The sequence below is a fragment of the Theropithecus gelada genome, chromosome 5, assembly GCF_003255815.1.
Source record: "Theropithecus gelada isolate Dixy chromosome 5, Tgel_1.0, whole genome shotgun sequence".
NCBI classification, from domain to species: Eukaryota; Metazoa; Chordata; class Mammalia; order Primates; family Cercopithecidae; genus Theropithecus; species Theropithecus gelada.
The window spans coordinates 23,109,375-23,133,609 of NC_037672.1; the positions used below are offsets into that span (position 1 = coordinate 23,109,375).

Below are 24,235 nucleotides of genomic sequence, written 5' to 3' on the forward strand. Positions count from 1 at the left end.
AAAAAAAGAATAAAAAAAAAAAAAAAAAAAAAAAAAAAAAAAAAAAAAGCCTAGAAAATTCTTTTGTAAAAAAAAAAAAAAAAACAATGCTATGCTATTTAGGAAAGAATGAACTTGAACTTTCAGGGTGTTTAGCTCTTTTGTGGCAGCCAAGTTAAACAGTTAAACAATAGACTTGAACTCAGCTGGAAGACAGGGTTAACATTTTAATCTCCCTTGGCCTCCCCTTCTCCCAGTTGTTCAAAGCAAATATTCATCTGAAAACAAAAAATGCTCCTTGCAAGCACAAATATATTATTTTGCATCCTTATTGGTCAACCAGAAAAACTTTTCAATCCCTTTGGACTCATAACGTGTTTTGTTATTTTATAGGCTCTTAATGCGGGGGTTTTCCATTCTTATACCCCTTAAAATGCATCTGCAGGCTCACGCCTTGTTTAGCACCTATTTTTATGAGATGGCTCTTCAGGAAGACCCACCAGTTTTATCAATGGGACGCCTGCGAGAATAAGCAAACATCTGCAAGAATAAGCAAAAATTTCTGGCCTAAATCCAGATGTTTTCTCTGTGCAACTCCAAACATCCAGATGTTTGGGGGGGAACAGTGTTTTATAAATAATACTCTGCTTTTGACAAAGAAAACGAACAGGTGCATGAACAATCCAAAAGAGCAGATAACATGGGAGAAACTCATTGTGGCTTCTGTACGTGGTTGAATATTTTATCCCTGTCATTTTGCTCCACTGTCAAGTTTTCTTCCAAGCCACATTTTGTACAGATTCATGTTAACATTAGCCAGCATTTCTCCAGCTATTAGGGAGGCAATAATCAGAGTGCTGTGCCATGCTAGAACCCAACACTAGGTTCTATTGATTCTCTCCTCCGTAATAACTCCAGCCCACTACTGCTTCCCTGATGAGAGATCTCTTTATGCCTCACGCTGACTGCAACATGACCTTACACTGGATGTTCCAGCCTCCAGTTTCCACCTCCACACAGCAGCCGAGTGACAGTTCTAAAACTCCACCTGAGGCCCTCACTCTTCCCACTCAAGGCTCCCTTCAGAGCCTCATCTTCAGCAGAGAGCCCAACACACTTGGTATGGTCTACAGGGCTCTAGATCAGCTGGCCACAGCCTCATCCTGACGCCCACCCCCCAGCACTCGCCCTGTGCTCTAGCCCATGACAGATAACTTCATGTGTTCTGGAATATTCCTATGAGTCTTCAGGTCTGCTTATCTCTGTAGCTACAGTTTTCCTACCTGGAACACCTTCTCTCACTGGTTGGCTTGGAAGATGCCCTCCCTTACTTCATAGGGACTCAGATGTCACCATCTCCATAAAGTCTGCTGTGACCTCAGTAGCAAAGTTTGTGGCTCCATCCTCAGTGTTCACATGGCATTTATCCTAGGGTGTCTTCTCCCTCTACCGATCTATCTGTCCCATAGCCAACCATAATCTTCACCCCCTAAACAATTCTTAAAGTCTCAATAGCCTTGATGTTAATTAAGATAAAGACCAAAACCTCTGCTCCCAGGACTATAGTCCTGCTGGCTCCCATCATTCCCAGAGTCCCCAAGCTCACTCCTGTCACAGCAATTCCATCTTCCAGACAGGGATGCCAGCCCCTCCCCACCCCTCCCAGCCACAGAACCTCATCAATTCCCAATCATCCTTCACAACTCAGAGAAAACAGTCTGTTTGTTGGGGAAACCTTTCTCCGTCCCCCTTTTCCACTCAGTTGGAGTCAAATTTTATGGTTATATGTACTCAGAACCATGTCCCTTTTCCTCATTCCAATTATAGTTCATTAAGGTGAATTTCTGACTCGTGTATTTCTCTTCCATTAGACTGCAATTTCCACAAAGGTAGGAATGGCATCCTTGCTCCATTGTATCCCTAGCACCCAGCAAAGTACCTGGCTCACCAGAACTGCTCATGAAGGAGTAAATGAATAATTTACATCCATTCAACATACCATCATGACCATAATTCACGCCTTGAGTACAGAAGCTACATTTTATTAACATTATTACTATTTGGAACCCAGCACAAAGTGGATCCTCATCATGCACTTATTGGAAGAACATTAGGTGCAGATATTAGAGACTGTGGGTCAGAAGCAGAGCATCCCACCTCACATAACAGTGAACTCCCCATTTCTGAAATCATCTAAGGAGAAGACATATGGAATGCATCAGGAATGGTCCAGAAGTAATTCAGTCAATGAACTTGATGATCATTCATTTCCCTTCCTACCCTCATGTACTATGGTGCAACTAGAAAAGACTAGAAAGAGGATGGATGTAAGGAAAAGAGAACTGCAGAAATGAATGAAATTGCAACACCCTCAGAAAGCAGAGTGTCATGGCAAATAGAAAGAGTAGGGTTTTTGCCAAGGTTTTCTTCATTGCTGGCAGGTAGCAGACTTGAGAGGCTCCGTACAATATAGGTGTGAAGGCTGAAAGAGAGATGTCAAAGACAATAGCTTTCACCAGCTGTCTGAGGGCTACTCCTTCTTCCTTAGCCTGGCCCTTATTTCTAGATTTAGATACAGCTCAAAAGAGACTCAGACTTTGACGAGCCAGGCAGAAAATTGTGCTAGTCACATGGAATCATTTTGACTGTTTTCTCAGCTGTTTCCTAAGAAAACAGACTTAACATTTGTCACCCTCATTCCTGAATAAGGAAAGCGATTCCACTTTCTTCTAAAGCAAAAGACACAAGATAGATTTGGTGTTTGTTGAGTGAAGAGTAGGGTTCCGATTAATGGCGTGTTGAGGGTTTCTTTGTTTTTACAATCTTTCTCTATTTTCACATTCAATAAACTAAATGAATTGTCCACGCCTCCCATGGGGCTTCCTAATAGAAAAATCCCACCAGGAAACTTTTCTCTTCCAGGCCCCTCATCATTTCTCTTTCCAATCTCTCAGTCTCATGTCCTTGGCCATAATTAATCTATTCCTCAAATATAAGAATGACTGGGGGTAGAAGTACAGGGAAAGAAAAGAAGGACAAAAGCAGAATTGAGCAACACATGATTAGAGGGGTGCACAGAACTGCCTTTTATTTCTCTACATGTTTAAGTTGACAATTATAATATTTCATATATTAGGTCTTGTGGTCAGATTGTCCATTTTTGAGCATGTATCATGTGACATATCCTTTGGACATATTAGTTCACTGATGTTCAGTTACCTTTTAAATTATGTATTATCCTTCTTATTTAATAGGTGAAGAGGTAAAGGCTTAGAAAGGCTAACTACCTTGCCCAAAGTCACACAGCCAATAAGCGCTGGAGCCAGGATTCAAACCCAGGTTTTCTGCTTCCCAATCCACATCTAATAACCACATCTGTGCAGTCTCAAGGAGAGTCACGGAGATTTTTCATTAACAAAGGCCCAGTAAGCTGTCACCCTAAATCTACCAGAGACAACATGGCTCCCCAGAGCACATTTGAGAATGTCTACAGGCATCTTTGGTTGTCACAAATGGATAGGTGCTACCAGCATCTAGTGAAAAGAAGATATCCCAAACATCCTGCAATTCACAGACAGCCCCCACAACAAAGAACTATCAGGTCCAAAACATTAATAGCACTGTGGTCAAGAAACGCTGCACTAAATGCTCTCGGCATTATGTAAAACGGGTTCTCTGCTGCCAACTTGTGACCTTCTATATTGAAAACGGGAACAGCTCATAACTCCTTGATATACAGTTACATGCTCACAGTGCCTAGAATTGGCCGATGTTCTTTTTAAGAATGGAGAAAAAAAGAAGGATGGAGAAAGAATAGGTGAGGAAGAAGAAAAAGAAAGAAGAAAGAGAGAAGGAGAAAACTAACATTAGAAACTGACAATCTGCAGCATTCAACAGCTGGATCGCATTACATGGAAATCAGTCCCAGTGACAGCACAACAGGCTGCTTTTGTGTCTTCATGAATAACGCAATGTGCTGGGTAAATGCTTTTCCCCATTTAGAAACAGGTAGTTAATGGGAATTGAAGTGATCAAATACTGTGAACCCCAAGGTTACTTACATCATGGGTCTGGGTGGCCCCAAGCTCATAAATAAAGCATTGGAGTGTCTTATTTTAGACCTGGTCAGATAAGCAAGTGATTGCATCATGTGAACAGAGCCCACAGCGCAATATGACACTGAGCCTGGCAATTTCAGGACCTCGCAGAATGTGACATTTCAAGCACAGTACACTGAGTTCACACCCTGTGGAAGCTTCAAGGCCCACCATGCCTCAATTTTCCATCATCTTTTTTGATTAAGCTGCCGTGAGAGAAGGCTGTCACTGAGCCGGACTTTAAATGATGCCAAGTTCATTCCCTACTATGCAGAAGTTAATTTGAGGCATATTTGCAACTTATAACTCTGATTTACTCATTTGCTGGTACGAGGACCACACACAGCTTGACGACCTGCCAGCTTGCATAGACTATTCTCTCAGAAAAGGTTTGGACCAAGTCAAGACCCCACTTGGCAGCTCAAAATACAGCTGCTAGACAATGGCAGAATGTGGAGTTGAATATAAGAAAACAAAAATATCTCCTCTTTGCCTCAAATTTTTACATATAATTTTGTAATCATATCCCTATTCAGACACTTTGACATAAACAGTGCTTAATTAAATTATTGCTATTTATTGTTTTATTATGAGTACATGGCTTGTTTGCTAATATTTACCTGAAAGCCATGTGCGCGCGCGCGCGCGCACACACACACACACACACACACACACACACACACTTATGCCTGGTCCTAGTACTGTTGGTGTTTTGAAAGTAATGAAAATGCTCTCTATGAATAATTTCTCTATTTGACAGAATCAGCAATAATTTTAAATAATGCTTGTTCCTCTGGTACACAAATGGCTAGATGGATAACATTAATGTAAAAATTTCTGGTGTTTTTTCCTCACAGATTTCCTGCAATCTGTTAAGATCAATCAGATAATATTCATATAATTCCTATAATTCAATAATATCAATCAAATAATATATTATTGGCATGAAATAAATTCTTCCTACTATAAAAAAAATAGCTCCCACAATAAATGTACTTCCCTGTGACTCATATTGTGCTGTTTCTCATCCAGACCCTGGGATCCCGAAGAAATGTCTTCAATAAATGTTTGTGCCCAGGGAAATGCCTACAATCCCAACACTTTTGGAGGCCGAATCAGGCGTACCACTGCAGCCCAGGACTTCAAGACCACCGTGGGCAACATGGTGAAACCCCCTCTCTACAAAAATTAGCCAGGCGTGGTGGCACCTATCGGTAGTCCCAGCTACTCAGGAGGCTAAGATGGAGGATCACTTAAGCCTGGAACGCTCAAGGCTGTAGTGAGCCGTCATGACACCACTGCATTCCAGCCTGGGTGACAGAGCCAGACCTTGCCAAAAACAAATTAATGAATTTAATTAAATAAATAAATATTTGTAAACAAATTTGGGGTAAGACATAAGGTTTAAATTTTCTGTGAGACTGTAACACTAGTTGGTCATTGACTAAAAGTCACCACCACGTCACCCGTGGAACAATGTTCCAGGAGCTGGATTCTTCTAAACACAAACCCCATCTTCTGCTCTAGGGCCTACTCTTCTGCCTCTGACATGGTTTCTCAAAGGGTGAGCCACAGAATCCAGCCTATAAGAAATGAAGATTGCAATACACACGTTGGGTGCTTGCTAGGAAAGCACGGTGTGCTTATCAGAAACGAAGATTCCTAGCACCACGCCGAACCAATTAGATCTGAATCTCTGGGGAGATCTGCACTTCCAACAGTATTTTTCAGGTGAAATTGTCTTTCTTCCTTGAGTCTTGGAGCATGTGGATTGGGTGCAGAAGAAAGAGAGTGAGATTGTGAAAACTGTACTCCTAAACTCACTGTATTTGAAATAAACTAGTATCAAAAATTTCAAGCTAAAAATCATCAGTTCTCTAATGCCCTACATCCTCTTGACCATCCCTTCCCCCCTACCAAAAAAAAAAAGTCTGCTCTTTGAAATGATAACCCCCTGAGGCTCTACCAAAAGGGAAATTGAGTTATCTTCATTAAATTATGTACACTGGGGCAAGAAACTAGAAATACCAGTATGCTTCCATGACATACTTTAGAATAAATTTTCAGCCACAAATGTTTTTTTTAAAAAAAAGTTTGCTCCAGATAATCTGATAAAACTCCATTCACCTCTAGTTCATAAAAGTTTTGCTATATTTCACCAGATAATTATCCCTTTGGTTTTCTATTCCAGCTTATCATCATTATCATGACAGAGTAAAGAGAGTTTTAATTCAAAATTTCAGAAGACGCTCAAAAGGAAAAGAGCAGCATAATTTACGCCAAAGAGATCAGCTATACACTAAGAATTATATCTCAACCCCACGTGGCACGCACACAGATTGCCAATTCCAAAGACTTTTGTGAACCACACTCGAGGTAGTTGCCAGGATTGGCTGGGTAAGTGTATGCAGTGTGTGGATTTGGCACATTGCAATCATTCGTTATTATTGTGCTGCAGCTGTGATCCTGTGAATGGAGTTGCAGGGCCCATTTCACCTACCGTGGATTTCTACAGCCCACAAATGAAGAGATTTGGAGATACAAATGGGCATTCACTCATTCCCACCAACTAAAATGTAAGCACTTTTGGGGGAAGAACTGCGTCTCCTGTTTCTGTCAACAGCGCCCCTCCATCCTGCTCCCCCCTACCTAATATCCATCTGGCTGGGCACAGAGTTTCCCTTCCTTTCCCAAAAGATACCTGTGGCATTATAAGAACGATTCCATAAAGGCCAGCATTTACGGGATGAAGAAAGCCTTCACCCTTGGCCTATGGCTGCAAAGACGAAACAAAGCATATTATCTGCCAAAACCCAAGAGAACCCTGTATTATTATTATTATTATTATTATTATTATTATTTGAGATGGAGTCTTGCTCTGTCGCCCAGGCTGTAATGCAGTGGTGCGATCTCAGCTCACTGCAAGCTCCACCTCCCGGGTTCATGCCATTCTCCTGCCTCAGCCTCCCGAGTAGCTAGGACTACAGGCGCTGGCCGCCATGCCTGGCTAATTGTTTTGTATTTTTAGTAGAGACGGAGTTTCACCATGTTAGCCAGGATGGTCTCGATCTCCTGACCTCATGATCCACCCGCCTCAGCCTCCCAAAGTGCTGGGATTACAGGTGTGTGAGCCCTGTATTTCTTACACAGGGACATGGACTGCTTCCCCGAAAGAGTTGGAGATAAGATAGCAGCCACACCACCACTGGGGGAAAAAAAAGTGTATTATCAGCAAGCTTTGTGCAAATTCAACTCCTTTTAGTCTGTGACTACAGAGAACAAAAGTGTCATACCCTCCCCCAGCGACCATGACACCTTTATCTGGAACCCAGCTGTATTCGAGATTTACTGTGTGGCCTTGGGCAGCTCATTTAACCTCTCAGTGTCTTAATTTCTTCGCTACCTACATCACGGGCACAGCGTTTCAAGGTTAATGCATGAGGCCGATATTGAAATGCAGCTTAGCAGGGGAATGTCTAATTCTGGGGAGGAAGTCAGGCACAGCAGTGCTCTTCTGGGGGTTATAACATGTGCAGGATCACAGGGCTGGGCCCTAAGGTCAGGAATGCACATGGCAAGCTCAATAAGCCACTCCAAATACACCACCTGGAGTCTTTTATTGTTATTGCCAAGTAGAGTTGATAAAGCAAACAGAGCAAAGGGTCGGGAGGCCTAATTTATCAAATGTTATTGATACAGATCTCATATTGACAGGCAATGAGCCACTTTTAGATTCGGATCCATAAATCCATTTTATAATACAGTCCAATCCCAACACTTTGCCCCCAAATCCATCCATCTAGACATTAGAAATCCATCCTGCTTTGCCTGCAGTCTGTCAAATGTCACCACAGAGTGCAGAAGCCACCCCGCCAAGTCTATATCCTGAACTCAATCCCAATGGAAACTTCCCAGATAGAAATAACCACTATGAACATACAGGAAAGAAAAATAGCTATGAAGTTGCACTCTTACTTTTTTTTTTTTTTTCATTTTAGCCTGTGACAAGGAAAAAGCATAGAGTTATTCACTCCCCAAAAACAATCTAAAACCAGAAGGTTTAACCAATCCAATTTTCTGGTCACTGTGACAACTATTTTAATCTGTGAGGCAGTGTTCAGGACACGCACACAGGCCTTGCCTGCGGTTGTTTCACAGGCAGCCCCTGCTGGAAACTCCGAAAGCAGCTTCCGTTCCTGGACTCACTGTGGGCAGTGGCATTTGATGACATTCAGGGTCTCGCACCATGAAGACAGAATTCTCTATTTACAGTCAGAGAGGGAGGAGCTTTCCTTCAACTTGAGGGTTGAGAGTGAGACCCCAGGGGGTCGGTTGGGAGGAAACCCCAGGTTAACAGTGGGAGGAGAAACACACTCAATGTTTTTGCAAGGCAAGAAAAAGTGACATAAAGAAATCAGAGAACTGAGCCTGAACGTGGGGTATCTGGGCTTGAATCATGCCGAGCCAAGTGTGTGTGACTTTGGTTAAACTATACCACCTCCCTAAGCCTCAATTTCCCCATTGGTGACAGGTGAAGGGAGTTGTTGTAAGATTCAAATAGTGCAAAAGCCCTTAGCACAATACCTAGCACATAGTAAGTGCTCAATACGTATTCACTAAACCATAATCTGAAGAGAGAAGTAAGGAGCTATTGATATCATTCATTAACCAACGGGCAGAAGTTCATTTATTGAATGCACACCCTATGTCAAGGATGGCACTAAAGGGTGGAAACAGAGAGGCGAAAAGAACAGATTATGATGCTCGTCCTCAGGGTAAGACAGAGGCAATGGGCAGGACTAGATAAGTAGACTGGTTGTCTCTAGATATGAGGACCGGGTGTGACCTGGGCAGAATACTGCAGATGTGGAGCCTGCAGGGCAGGCGCGCCACACCCAGGCTCGAGGAACTGTGTAATTATCCCACCACTCCTCCCCCGGTGTGGCTGGTTACATTCTGGTTTCCTCCAATTTCTGGACTAACACCTGTGCTTATTTGCTCAGGGAATGCAAACTCATCTTAATATTAGCTTCAAATAAGTTGATAGGAAGATAAATCTGCAAATATAAAAGCCTAAGCATGGGCCGGGCAAAGTGGCTTACGCCTGTAATCCCAGCACTTTGGGAGGCGGAGGCGGGCAGAGCACAAGGTCAGGAGATTGAGACCATCCTGGCTAACACGGTGAAACCCCGTCTCTACCAAAAACACAAAAAAATTAGCTGGGTGTGGTGGCGGCGCCTGTAGTCCCACCTACTCGGGAGGCTGAGGCAGGAGAATGGCGCGAACCCGGGAGGCGGAGCTTGCTGTGAGCCGAGATCGTGCCACTGCACTCCAGCCTGGGCGACAGAGCGAGACTCCGTCTCAAAAAGAAAAAAAATAATAAAATAAATAAAATTAAATTAAAAAAGCATAAGCATGGATTGGCTTAGGATTAGCTGAGCTTTTAGATTTTTCTGACTATATCCAGGGAGAGATACAGGAGAGATACACAGGTGTCATCCTGAAAAGCTGAAGGTAAATTAAAATGCCATCTAGAGTATTAACCTCTTTTTCCCATTGAATTGCAACAGGGTTTTGCATTTTGGGAGCATGGACTCTTTGAAATCTGTCCTCATGCACAATAAAAAGAAGGAGGTGGGAAGAGGCAAAAGAAGAGCAAAGAAGAGGAAGGAGAAGGGGTGGGGAAAGAGGAGGAGGAAAAAACTAAATAACTCCCAAATAGCATAGGTCTCAGGCTGGCCATTCAGAAGTCCAGGTTGAGGGGAGGCTTTCGCCCCTTCGCAATGGAATGCAGGAAATGAGAGAGAACTCACTCATCAAGCTACGGTCTTTCCTTCCCTGAGCCTCCTACCCTACAACAGACCTACTGGCTTCTCCCTTAGAATGTAAAGCATTTCTCATTGTTGTTTCACACAACAATTATTTGAAGGCAATAGTCTCCCATGGTAGCCCCAATCTATCCTTGCCACTCTCTTCCACTGCCCCAGAACTTCCCAGGCCAAACTCATCTGGGGAACACCTACAGAATTTTTGTCATATTTGATGACATGACCACTATTATTTATTGTATATGATTTATTTTAAATCAAGCTACTTTTTAAAACTTTACTGTTGTTCTAGGCAACAATATCTGTAAAAATCACTGTTTTCCTGTGCTAGTTACAGCTTTCTAATACACACTAATTAGCATAAGTCATTATTATTAAAATAGCCTAGCATAGTCATTAGCAATACAGATGCTGAATGTGTTCAAATCCTGGCTGTGCCACTACTAGCTATGTGATCTTGGGCAAGTTGCTTAACTTCTCTGTGCCTTAGCCTTCATGGTCTGTTAAATAAACAATACCTACTTCATAGAGTCACTATGAAGATTAGTTAATATTTGTAAAATACTTGTACCATCTAGAATCTTCTACATGAACAACACTTTGGAAACACTGAACTATGCACAAAAGCCTAAATCATCCCTTACCTCAAGGTTTGCTTATGCTGTCCCGCTTTTTGGGGGTATGTTTTTGCCTCCCCTTTCCTGCCTAAACCAAAACTAATAAACAACACACTGTCATCCCCACTCTTCTTGAAAGCCTACCTATCTGAAGGTCCTTCTTAAATAAATATAATTACAGCCATTTATTTTAATGACAGCCACTTGAGCATCTATCGTCTTACTGCCCCGTGCTCAGTACTTTTCACACATCATCTAATTTAGTCTTTATTTGGACTTTATGAAGAAGACCCAGCTTAAAAAGATTAGGTCATTTTTCTGAGTTACTACAACAGGAGAGTCGGGATTCAAACCCAGGCCTGTCTGATTCCACAGCCTGTGAACAGCCCATTAAGCCACGCGGTACCACTAGGAAGCTCCCTCTTTCAAAAGTTCATTACAGTGTGCAACCAGACAGCAGCGCCCTCTCGGCTCCCTTGGTGTGTACCTCTCTTATCAGACTTAGCAAATCCACACTGTAATGTGACTATTACATTTGTCTGTCTTTTATTACTATTTTACTAATAGTACTTTATTACTATTACTATTGTCTGTCTTTCCCCCCCCTGTTATTTGGGATAACTCTTTCTATTTTAAGCATTTTGGAAGGAAATCATTCTAAAATTTCCCTGAATTTGAAAAAGGGTTACATTCTATGAAACTGAATTTCACATTTTCTTTACACTTGTGGTCATCTTTATCATCACCAAATACAGTAATGTTCTATGATGCAAACATGACTTTAGGACAACTTTTTTCCATGCAGCCTAGGGTGACTATTAAAAAACCAGACTCCTGAGCCCCTCCCCAGATCTACTGAATCAGAATGTCTGGGTTAAAGACCAGGAATCACTGGAGTTTAGGAACCATCGCATTAGGGTATGTATGGGTGTTTGATCCTGCTTGCTACTCCCAGATGGTTTTTCAGTTCGTGTTTCTGCCTTTCATGGTTTTTCTGACCTCTCCCACCCTTCGAGTTGACAGCTTTCACTTCTCACTGCCAACCAAGATTGCTGGATAAATGTTTCCTATTTCTCTGCTACCCACTAATGCTATGGTTTCCAAACTATTTCTTTTTAGCTTTAGAACACTTTCATGAAAACTGATTCTTAGACGGATGTCCAACATAAAGCACATCATTTCAGAGCTATTCCAATGGAATATGAGTGAGTGGCCTGGATTTCCAATGTCATCTCATTCCCCTAACTCCCATCTCCACCCCCTGTGATCACCCTGAAGCCCCTCCTCAGATTCCCTGGGCTTCCTTAGAGAACATTGCTAATACCACTGAAATAATACAACTGTCTGTCAAATGTTATCATCATTTTGTAGGACAGATACCTTATTTTTTAGAAACATTCCAGATTATCAGAAAGGTTTTTTTTCCACGTAAGTTTGTCAGTGCATTCCAAAATCAAGTGTACAGTTCTATTTGAGGGCATATCACCAAATTGATAATATAGCCTCTATATTATATTTTCATAATCACCCCTTACAGTGAATATTCCTAACTTGGAAAACGATGAGCTCATTGTATTTGTAATTGGACTCTCATTTACTTTCGAAAGGATCTCAGAAAAATAACGGTCAAGGGAATTTTATCTTTTTTAAAAAGTCTCTCCTCTGCAAAAGAAGGTGTCAGAGCATGCAGGAAAACTTTCTAACCTTTAAGATTTTGGTCATTTCATATTGAAGGTATTCTAAGTAGGTTAGTATGTTAATAGTCTAAAAACAAGGTTCAAGCAGCAGTTTTTAAAACTTGAAAAACAAGTTTAAGCAAAGTTTTTTTAGTGCTCTTTTTGTCCTTTTTCTTCCAAAATTCATAATTTTGAGACTCAGAATTTTGGAAGCCTATTTAACATTATGTGCACTAGAGGCAAGGGAATGAGAATGTTGTATTGAGGTTACAACATGATTTCTATGGTGAATTAGGACAAAGTTTGAATTCATATATACAGAAAGAGATACAGTAAATGTGGCAAAGTATTAACTATTGATGATCGTAAGTAAAAGGTATGCAGGGTGTTGCTTGTACTATTCTTTCAACTTCTGTAGCTTTGAAATTTTTCAAAATAAAATTAAGGGGGAATTTCAAACACAGGTAGAAATCAAGCATAGTCATACATGCGAGATTAACACATTCAACAGGACCTGGGCCACGGTGACAAAAGTGAGGCATCTGGGACACAAAATTTAAGGAAGCACTTGTGCAACCCTGAGAGTGAGTGCCTCTTTAAGTTTGTCACCATACATACCTCACTTGCCTAGCGCCAGCCCTAGAGTCCAACAAAAGCAAATGCATCTATGTTCTCAAACAGACCATAGTAAACTCTTCTAACTCCTAAAAGAAGAAGGTTAAAACCAATTTTATCCATGCATTGATTCACTCATTTATTCTCCAAGTATGTATGGAATCCATTCTATGCTAAGTAACTATCCCGTATGTATTCATGAGTGTGTTAGATGCTGGGGATACCAATCATGGACCAGTTCCTGCTAAAATATCTTACTGTCTGCCAAGCACTGATTTAATAATAATATTTTTATCATGATCATCATGTATTCCATAAATATTTCTCAAATGAGCAAAACCAGAAGTCTACTTATTTGTTCTTACTGAAAGATTTGTCACGTTCAGATGAAGATGAAACTTTTCCCTGGATTGCCTGATAACATAGCTAACATTTACTGGATGGTTACAAACCGCCTGGTATCTTCTAAGTTCTTTCCATACATTACCTCCATTACGCTTTGCACCAACATGAAGATGTAGGTGCTAAGATTCTCCTTTTACAGGTAAGAAAATATATGAGATATTGGGTACCTTTTCCAGAAATACAGAAAGAAAGAGACCACACCAGGTTTGAACCCAAGTAGCCCAGCTCTGGAGCTTGCCTTTTCAGAGGCTCCACAAAGCAATCTCACATTTACTAACCCAGAGAAGCACTCCTCAGTTCCAAAAAGCTATCTTCTTCAGGTTGCTGTTCAACCATTACTACATAGAAACATCTAGCTAGCACCAGGGACATTTTTAGCAAAATGATCCTCAACTTCCATGACCTGGGCAGATAAGTCAGACTTTGGGGGACATCCTGCTTCATTTCACCTTGTCTAAATACAACCAACTAAAAATAACCTGAAAGGGAAGTGTTTCAGAACCGCAACAGGAGCTGCAGAAGGCTGCAGAGGGTGTGACGTGAAAGAAGGATCCTGGCCTCCGGATAACACTGATGATGCTTTTCAACATCAGCAAGTTGCATATTGTGATGAGAACACAAAGTTTCCAATTATTGAAATTCCACAGTGTATTTAATTATGCAATTATCTCATTGTATTAACAAGTACTAGAGCACAGCAGCAATTGCTGAGATTTTTACAATTTGGAAGAGCAGAATTTATTCTTTCCCTCAGCTGATTACTGCTCATAAATCTGTCCATTTTTCAGGGATTATGGAAAAGATCCTATTTTTGGAATGCTTCATTCAGAAATCCAAAGCAAGTCAGCACCCCCACTCTTACCACTCCAATTTTTAAGTATGATCCTTGTAAAGACAGCATATTTCAGGGGAAAATGTCTGCAAATTCACATCATTTTTGTTTCCATTAATCACTTAAGACTCTTTCCTCTTTTGAAATTCAAATAAATATAGTGTAAATATACATTGAAAGAGCAGTTGTACAAATTACATATTTTCAATGATGCAAACACAAATATATTCTTGTTCATTTGCTTAATAAGGATTTATCCCAAAGGGTTCACGTATCAGACCGTAAAACCCAAGTACTCCATCAAAACACCTCAAATAGGTATGCTGTGATACTATTATGCATTTCTATTTGCCTCAGTTACTTTGGCAAATATGAAATGTAATCATGCAAAATTAAACATTCCATACATTTTCTATTCATTCTCTAACACTCTCCCTATATTCTGAAATAGGCTATCACATTTTCAGGTTTAAGGGGACAAAAAGTGAATCAAATTTCTTGTTTCTGAAAGCATTACGAGTAATAGGTCTTTTTACTTACGGCTTTTCATCTAAGAATCACCAGGCTCTTCACACATAAAACATAATTAATCCATACAGTCTGCTACATACCTACCCAATGGGAACCCTCCTTGTTGATGGGAAGCCATACCTGTATTTTCTCAGCGTAAATTTGGTCCAGGCTTTTAGGAATGATGTTTCATTTACTTGCGCATGATCAAGAGGCATAATTATACATGGGGAAACCTGGCTTCTTCTCCCAAATAAGTAAGAGTTAGGAAAACAAACCCTGGACCCAGTTGCCTGGTGTTTGGCTATCAGTTTTGCAAACTTTAAGCCATCAGATGATGAAGCAAGTCGCTCCACTGCCCTGTGCTTGTGTTTTTGTAGTGACAAAATTGGGATAACAACAGTACCTATCCCATAGGATTGTTGGGTGAATGAGTTAATACATGTAAATCCTTGAGAATAAGCCTTAATAGCAATAACTTGTTATCTTGTCTTGTCCTGCCCACATATGACACCTGATGCCTTTCAAAGTCATCTCCCCACAATTGCTTCATTGGGATTTCACCATCTTCCTGTGAAGTAGCGGAAGTAGATGCTATTATTTCCATTTTACAGATGAAGAAAGTAAGATTCAGAGAAGGTTGCCAGCATTCAAGACTGGAACTCCCAGAACCTAGACTAGTATATATTTCCAGTATTCCTCTTTATATCCAGAACAAACTGACTCAGTGACCCAGACAGTTCCCTACTTATTTTGTGGGGGAAGGAGGGAGTCTTGTTTCAAAGGAGACATGGAAAGCACTCTGTTGTCAAGGTTTGTCTTGAATACCAAAAAATATCCAGATTGGCAGGAGACATGTCAACAAGTCTGCCGTCATCATGATTTCTGCTAACTATGAAATGAAAGTTAATTTCGTGCCTCACATTCACAGACAAAAAGGTTCAGAGCTGTTTAAATTCTCTTCAGCCCAGTGACAGTTAGTAAACAGGAGACTTCGTGTTCTAATGCTTGAAATCACCCTTCGTATCTCAATATATTATTTATGCACTCAGCTTAAAATAAACAGCAACTCCGAAGAAGGTGAGTGGTCTCATTTAGTACAAACTTTTTTTTTCACTCTGACAGTTACTTTAAAACATGGGTAAACAACCTTAATTCACTTCTAACGAATTAGTAGGCTACTGCTGTGTCTACAGGAGGCAAGCAGATTGTGTTATTAACCAAAACAACTTTCTTCCTGTCAATCATCTGCACCTCACAGAGAGATGTGGGCTTTGCTGTCTTGTTACTCAAACCAATCCATGGGTGCACGTGATTCCAGACGATTTCTTCAGAGGTCATTGTCTTCTGAAACTTTGATTAGATCTCTGGACTCTGAGATGCAGAATGGGGCCTGGAGAAGATAGATTCTCAGTGCTGCTTGTTAAGAAAGATATAGACAGATAAGAACTTTTCCAGAGGGGTAAAGAGTTTTGGAAATCACGGAAATGAGCTCTAGTTGTTGAAGGAACTGAAGCTGACAAAGAGACCACCATAGGGAGACTCAATAAATGTCACTAAATATTTGAAATGGTGTCATTTTGTAGGAGAAACACTTATTCATTGTAGGGATGGATAGTAAAAGTAGAACCCAAGGGCAGAGATACATAGTGGTTGGATTTATGTTTAACTTGAGAAGGAATTCTCTGTCAGAGTTGCCTTTTTAGGTCGTAGACTTTCTGCCTCTAGAGGTTCTCAGGCTCCAGTCAGCTGGAACCCTTAGAACTGGCCAACAAATAGGGCTAGATAAGACATATAAGACCCTTGCAGACTTAGATCCTACAGCCGCATGAATCCAAGGATTACTCACTAAAATAGGCTTCAATAAGCAGTCCTAATCTTAAACTTGTCTATGATCAACTTTAAAGGGTGACAGCCACCGTTTAAAAGAAAAAAAAATATCAAACCATGGGTTAAGCACTGGGCATATAGCTGGCCAATCTATGGTAGCACACACAATTTCAGGGCATTGGTTGGCCTGGCAAAATAAAAAGATGCACCACTCAATAGAGAAAATCTATCAAAGCAGTTGCTTTGGGATTGCACAGTCTCCTCCTGCCCTTTTGTAGCCTTTGCCATTGCATGGGTAGGAAGCAATTCCCAGGTCCCCTGGACTGTAACCTGGTTAAGGAGGGGTGATCCACACTTAGCTCACCGTTCTGGTTGTCCTCCTCCCCCTGCCCCAAGTCTGGAAATACAATAATTAGCAAACTGTCTAATCGACGTTCATCCTTTACAAAATATCGTTCACCTCATGGAAACATTCATTCTCTCCCTGAAATCAACCATTTCTTTGAGACACAGACCGACTGCTCAAAACATAAGTTAAATACAGTTTTGAAAGAAAGGAAGAGAGAGTTGAGAGAAAAGAAATAAAGATACCTTACATTTATATCCATAGTTCATATCAACATTTTTACATATAATAACATAGAGACATATTTTGGCCAAATTTTCTAGTAAGCATTGCTTGAATTTATATTTACGGAGGGTGGCAGGGGGAGGTGGCTTTTCAACATCCAACATATTGTCAAAACATTAGAGTTCAGAAATATTAAATGCTTCAAAGGAAGTCAGATTACCAATATCTGGGTGTGAAACTTGGTGTTACAGATTTCCTGATATGGCAAGAGCAGACATCTGGTATTTGCACTTTGGAATAACAGAAAATAACGTGACAATAATATATTATACTTACAAAGTACCCTTCATCCATGGGGCTCCAATTTTACCAATATTAGTTCACTGATTTTCGCAAAAAACCTGAAAGGCAGAGGGTAAGTTTGTGTTACCCCCACTTTGCAGATGGGGATACTGAAAGGCAATAAGGTTATAAATTACTGGTCCATTAGGGTGAGAATTCAGTCATGGGAGAACAAGAATTACCATTTTGGCCTTCCCCATCACAATGCATCTTGACCACCCATTGTTCCCGAGGGGACTGGATATTTCCTATGTCATTTTCACCATAATCTCAACATATTAAACACATTTTAGGGTAAGACAGTGACGAGTGTAACCCCTTGTTTTTATGAGCCCAGACACCAATATTCTTTTAATACTAGAGATAAGATTGGAAGAATTCCCATATCCAGTTTAAAACATGGAAGAAAAAATTGGATTGACAAAATGCAACCATCCAACTAAAATTTGGCCTGAAAATAATGTTACTACTGTTCAGTTTGTTATATACTTATGTTCACATTTCAGCATATGGACTTGTCTTTTAAAAAGATTGCAAGGAAGTCAGAATACTTCAGAAGTAATTTCGTTAACAACATTTTTAGAAGGGTGTATTTTTAACAGTCCTTTCTAGGACATCCCATCCTTTCTACCACTCTCAGACCATTTACTCATGCATTGAAAAAATAATCAGTATTTATTGAGTTCTTACTATGTGTAAGTTTAGAACTGTGTGTGGCTTCTTGGAGGACACAAAAATGTGTATGACATAGATCCTACCATCAAGAAACTTCTAATCCTATGGTTCAATAATTTTATTACTATGACAACCGCTCTCATCAAAAACTCTACAGAAAGATCTGATAGTTTCTAGACATTCCTGGCAAGTCACAGACACCAATCCCAGAAAGATGGCACCTTCAGAAAATATTCCAAAAAAAGGATGAGTTTGGGTTCTGTGTATGAGCCATACTATTTGGGATTACAGAAATACTAAAAGATGGGTCTCCTTAAAATGACTGTCCCTGAGTTTTCCCAAAGCCCCTGATGTGAGGGTCATGATCTCTCACTGTCTTCTCCTTATGCACCTCTGCAACAGCACTGACCCCTTCACTCCTCCTCAAACACCCAACCACATTCCCACCTCAGGAACTTTGTCCTTCTAACTGTTCCCTTTGCTTGGGCCAATATTGTTGCAGTATTTCTACGGCTTACTCCTTCCCTTTCATCAGATCTCTGCTTAAATACCTGCTCAGTGATGTCTCCCTGACCATCCTATTTAAAATACATTCACGTACCACAGAATGACATTTCAGTCAACAACCAACCACATATATGAGGTGGTCCCATAACATTATAATACAGTGATACCATATTTATACTGTAACTTTTCTATGTTTAGATACAAATACTTACCATTGTGTTACAATTGCCTAAAGTATTTAGTACAGTTACATCCTAGCCTACAGTTTTGTAACCTGGGAGCATTAGTATATACAGGGAATTTTTTTGTTTACTGTTAAATTCTAGTGTGAAGGCACTCCACGAATATTGATTGAATTCATGAATCACAGCACTAAACTGGGTGCTCTTCCTTTTTTCTACCTTTTTACTCTCGCTGAGACACTGTTATAATTACTAATAAATGAATTTCAATATTGAATCATCCTAGATTTTTTTCCACCCAAAGGAAAAAATTAAAACTCCACAAAGACTCAGTGAAATGCTTCTGGAAAATACAATAAACACCCATTTTTATCATTTTCTCTTATCTTGAGTGCCAGGGTGCGAATTGGATGACCTGGCTTCTTAGCCAGCTCTGCTGTGCCTTACCTTCTCCTCTCCCTATGCCTTTGTTTCTCAAGAGTAAAATAAAGCTTAAGAAGTTTATTTCTGAAGTTATTCTAGTTCAGAAACTAGGTGATAGGCCAAATTACATTCAGATTTTTACATCTTCTGATTTAATAGCACTTACTAAGTATAAGCTTCTCTCAAAGGTAGCAAGGTCATCATTTCATACTAAGCAAAGTAGGAATCCCAGAGGGAAGAATGTGAGTGTCTAACTGAATCTACAAGCATACCGATTTTGGACATACACCAGTGATCACTGAAATCCTGTTCCCCCATCCTCACTCTCACACCACCAACATATGACAGACATGCAAAGAAAGATGCCACATCAGCTGTTTACGGCATCTTGAGTCACAGACACTCTACTTGGGTCTCTAAATAGATTTCTTGTTTACTTGCACATTAATAAAACTCACACCTTCGCCAGTCAGAATTTTTTCCCCAAGCATCTGAACATCCAAAGAGATTTAGAAGCAATTAACATTCACGAGTAACAGAGCAATCAACATGGGAATCGCTAATGGGACTGGACAGGATCCAAGAGCTGATATGAGGATAATAGTGAGTCCCTGACATAGGTTATGGTGTTAATTCTGGAGGGCAGAGTCGTGGTATGTTTTCAGTGGCTTTGTAGGGCTGCTGTCACCATCACAGACGCCTCTCCTATACATGGTTCCTCACCCCCTACGACATGCCTTTTTTTTTTAACTGCTATCGAAAAGAAGGCATTTTTGCATTGTTAGAAACTCTAGCATTAATGGTATATATTGAATCCAAATTTATTTTTAAACTGCCTACCTGACAAAATGTTAAAATGTCATTTATCTTCCCAGTTTGGGTCTCTAGACTATCTTCACCTGTTAGCTTTTGTAGCTAGAGGCCACAAAAATAATGGCTATGAATTTCTACCTTGATGCTTCCCCTAAGCTTTGCCAGTTACTTGTGTGCACATGGGCTCATACATCCCTCGTACATAGGAAGACACGGGTATTCCTATTCCAACCAGCTCCAGGCTTGCTTCCTTGTCAGTTTCCCTGATCTGTTTTCATGAAGATCACTCCAGAAATCAGCATACCACATCACCCCACCCCTTTTCACCCTACTGGGAGAGTCTCTGCGTAAAAGAGAATGTTTCCATTGTTCCTCTTTCTGCCTTCCATTTTTCCAGCCTTCATCTCTCATCACTACAATCCATCAAAAATGCCAATGCCAGGTAAATCTATCTCTCCCTCCCCTTGGACCACATTCTTGAATCCCTGCCCTGGCACTCCTTCTCCCTCAGCCTACAGAGCAAATGGCTCTGACCTCTCCATACCCACACACACCTCTGAATCCTTGGAACCCCTCCCCACCCTCCTCTTCCTCCTGCATCATTTGGTTTCCCTTGGAACCAAGATACCCACCTCTGGTTATAGGACACTTTCTCTTTCTATAGGAACTCTAGGTCCCCTGCAGGCAGACTGACTACCTGCTGTATTTCCATTTTTCACTTTGGATGTAATTCATCACAGCCAATTATGATTTGCTTTATTCTGTGTGTTCCAACAAAATAAATTTGTTCCTAGGAAGAGCTTTTAATTTTTTTCAGCTATTTTCACATTAGACAGGAGTATGTAATTGAGTAAACACCATTTTTGTGAATTGTAATATATTTCTGGTTATTCTATTTCATTCACGCTTTCTTCTGTTCCTTTCTCCTATTTTGCTATTTCTGGCTATTAACGGGCCCCTTCTTACTTAAAGATCCAGCATGTCAATTCTCTTTCCTCCACCTCCCCACCTCCAACACCAGCCATTGTGACAGCATACCCCTTTTTAAAGCTTCAGTTTATTCTCTGAACACAATCAGCTACAGATGCACAATCTGCCTCCACCAAGCTCTGTGTGTTAAAAGCCTGTTTTGACAAAGATTTTATACAACATAATCCTAATGAAAGGTGAGTTATCAACAGACCCATACTTAAGAATCCCTCACTGTTATCTCTGGGGCAAGCCGTTTAATATTCCCAGTGGCAGTCTCAAAGGCAGGAGATGCACGCCTAAGACCCACCCTCCCAACCCCCACCAAGTCACCACGCGCCCCCCGCCCCATGACTCCCTTCCCACCCCCAAGTAGCAGTAGTGGAGGATGAAGTGCTTCTGATCCCAAGGTAATGCAATCAGGGCTGGGTGTGCTTCAATCTCTACCCGTCCTCAGAAAACATTTGGGCAGAATGCCTTCCAACTACACTCTGCATTCCGCACGGGGTCCTGTGCTCATTCTGGTGGTTCTGCAGAAGCGAAAGTGACCCTGCCCAAGGAGTGGACTTTACCTGCCTCCCCAAACTGCAGGCTATCGGAAGCAATTCCGCAATGAAGGTGTGGGACTGGGGGGTGAGGTTCTGACGGTACCCATCACACACAAGGAGTGAAAAAGGCAAGGGCAAACATGAAATGAACACATCAATTTTTTTTTTAACTTCAAAGAGGAAAGGAAACCATTTTTCAATCCTTTGCCCTTCCCTACGCACCAGTGAAAATACTCCACCCAGTTTATTTATTAGTCAGGGCTTTTCAGGGGTCTGTAACCTTTCCAGATCCTTTTGGCTATCTGACGAAATCTATGGACCCCTTCCAAGAATGGTTTATAAAAGATTGCAAAGGAGATTAATTATATTGAAATACCTTTACTTCTCAGGTTAAGCAGCCCAGCAGGATGTGGTTTGAGTGGATGAAAGGATAGCTGCTCCCTGGATTTTTTTTTTTTTTTTTTAACTTGGGATTTCTGCAGAAGAGATTTGTGCTGGGCAAGGGATGGCTGTGGTAAAAAGCATGAAGTGGTGACTGTCCACACTGTCCTCAGAGTTGTGCAACTTCCTGTACATCAGACTTGGTAGCTGGCTCTGCCTTGCTGATGGCTCCGTGCACATTAACACAGGGTGCTTCAATATTTGCTACACTGGAATAGCTGAGATTTGGATTTCCTTTATTTACAGTCCTATATAGATTTTTAACTACTCCTGAGAGAGAGGAGTCAACAAGCACAGAAAACAATGTGAGGAGATTTTGGAAAAGAGAAGTTATGAAAACTTGAATCTAACCATTTACTCTTTTTCTAAATATTTACTGAGCACTTACTGTAGGTTCACAGTAGTACACAAGAGACCTAAAGAGCTTTCCCCCAAAAAAGTTTATGCCCAAATGTGGGGAGACACCCTGTAAGCAAATAAACAAGTAAATGTAAAACAAATAAACATGATATATATGTCCAATGGTGATAAAACAAAGCAGAAGAGACGAGAGAGTGCATGGACAGTTGTCATATTTCACACAGAGTTTATTTCCCATTTCACGTCAATAAATACTCATCAAGTTCCTACTGTGTTTTAGGCCTTGGAGTGGATTCAAGGAAACTGACATATACATACATATATGTGGGTGTATACAAACACACAGACACAGACACACAGAGCTGACCCTTTAACAGCACAGGTTTGAACTGCATGGGTCCACTTACACAGGGCTCTTTTTCTACAAAAGTTACACCAAGTGTGCCCGTCTCTCCTGCCTCCCCTTTCACCTTGTCCATCTCCACTTCTGCCGTACCTGAGACAGCAAGACCAACCTCTCCTCTTCCTCCTCCTCAGTCCACCCAATGTGAAGACGATGAGGATGAAGACCTTTATGATGATCTACTTCCACTTAATAAATAGTAAAGATATTTTCTCTTCCTTATGATTTTTATTTTTTTGGGACAGGGTCTCACTCTGTCACCCGGGCTGGAGTGCAGTGGTGCCATCTTGGCTCACTGCAGCCTCAACCCCCAGGAATCAAGGTATCCTCCCACCTCAGCCTCCTGAGTAACTGGGATTACAGGTGTGCCCTACCATGCCCAGCTAATTTTTTATGTTTTTGTAGAGACGGGGTCTCACCATTTTTCCCAGGCTGGTCTTGAACTCCTGGGCTCAAGTGATCCACTTACCTCAGCCTCCCAAAGTGCTGGGATTACAGGTGTGAGCCACCTTGCCCAGCTCTGATGATTTTCTTAACATTTTCTTGTCTCTAGCTTACCTTATTGCAAGAATACAGTATAGAATACATATATAAAACATGTATTAATTGACATGTTAATTGACTGTTTATGTTATCAATAAATCTTCCAGTCAACAGTAGACTATCGGTAGTTAAGTTTTGGGAGAGTCAAAAGTTATACCGAGATTTTCAATGGTGTGGAGGGTTGGCGCGTCTCATACCCATGTTGTTCAAGGCTCAACTGCACGTATGTGTACATACACATCACACACTCAATTTCCAGTTACTTGCATGTGAGGGGTGCACAGAGTCTCCACCAAGAAAGGTCTGTGATGCCACACTGCCAAACAGTTTCTTTTCAGAAAGGTGACCAGTGAATGCCACCAAGAGCCCACAAGAGTGGAAAAGGTGCCGCCAGGACTGCATTTGCTGTGCTGAAGGGCATGAGCCTAGGAAGCATCAAGAGCCTTGGCGGAAGGTCAGCCACCATGATCCTACGCTCAACTCTACCACCTATCTCACTAAGTGACCCAAGGAAAGTTACATACATCACCTCTTAGGGCTTTAGAACCTTCATCGGCAACATGCGGAACCCAGGCTGCGTGGAGTTCAAATGCAGTAATGCAAGGAAAGTGCCCAGCACAGTGCCTGATACTAAGGATTAGAGAGATGAGTTCTTATCTCACGCATCTTCTTATCAAGGAATAAAAAGCGCAACAGGAATGCAAAAGCCCCAAAGACCACGCACCCAGAGCAGGTGTACAAGAACTGCTTTTGCTTATTTGTTTCCTCTTGTTTTGTTTTTGTGGCCAAATGGATCCAGGGAATATTTGCAGGTGTTACTTAATAAAAGAGAGACAGACTTCACAGTGAAATAAGCTTTAGAAACAACAAAGAAATGAGGTAGCACAGTTCTCTTTGCTTCAGGCCTTCTCATAGTTTAATATGCTAATGCACATCACATATCTCCAAGAACTGTCAACAATTTATGAATGTTTCCTCAATGTATGTGACCATGGAACCCTTTGGCATGGAAAAATCCTATGTGACAGTTATTCTATGGAAAAGACTTTGAGAAATGTGGGTTTGTTAA

General features: G+C 41.0%; 1 protein-coding gene across 5 annotated transcripts in view; it reads right to left on the reverse strand.

Moving 5' to 3' along the window:
- The window catches only part of PPARGC1A (PPARG coactivator 1 alpha), a 686,617-nt gene that overhangs the window by 456,392 nt on the left and 205,990 nt on the right, over positions 1-24,235 (reverse strand). For 3 of the 5 annotated variants that reach the window (XM_025385685.1, XM_025385687.1, XM_025385682.1), the window contains exon 2: positions 17,297-17,361. The exons of the other annotated variants lie outside the window; for them this stretch is intronic. In XM_025385685.1, the coding sequence (XP_025241470.1) occupies positions 17,297-17,314 (18 nt within the window). In that variant the 5' untranslated portion in view covers positions 17,315-17,361. The remainder of the gene's footprint in view (positions 1-17,296; positions 17,362-24,235) is intronic. 5 annotated transcript variants of the gene reach the window in all.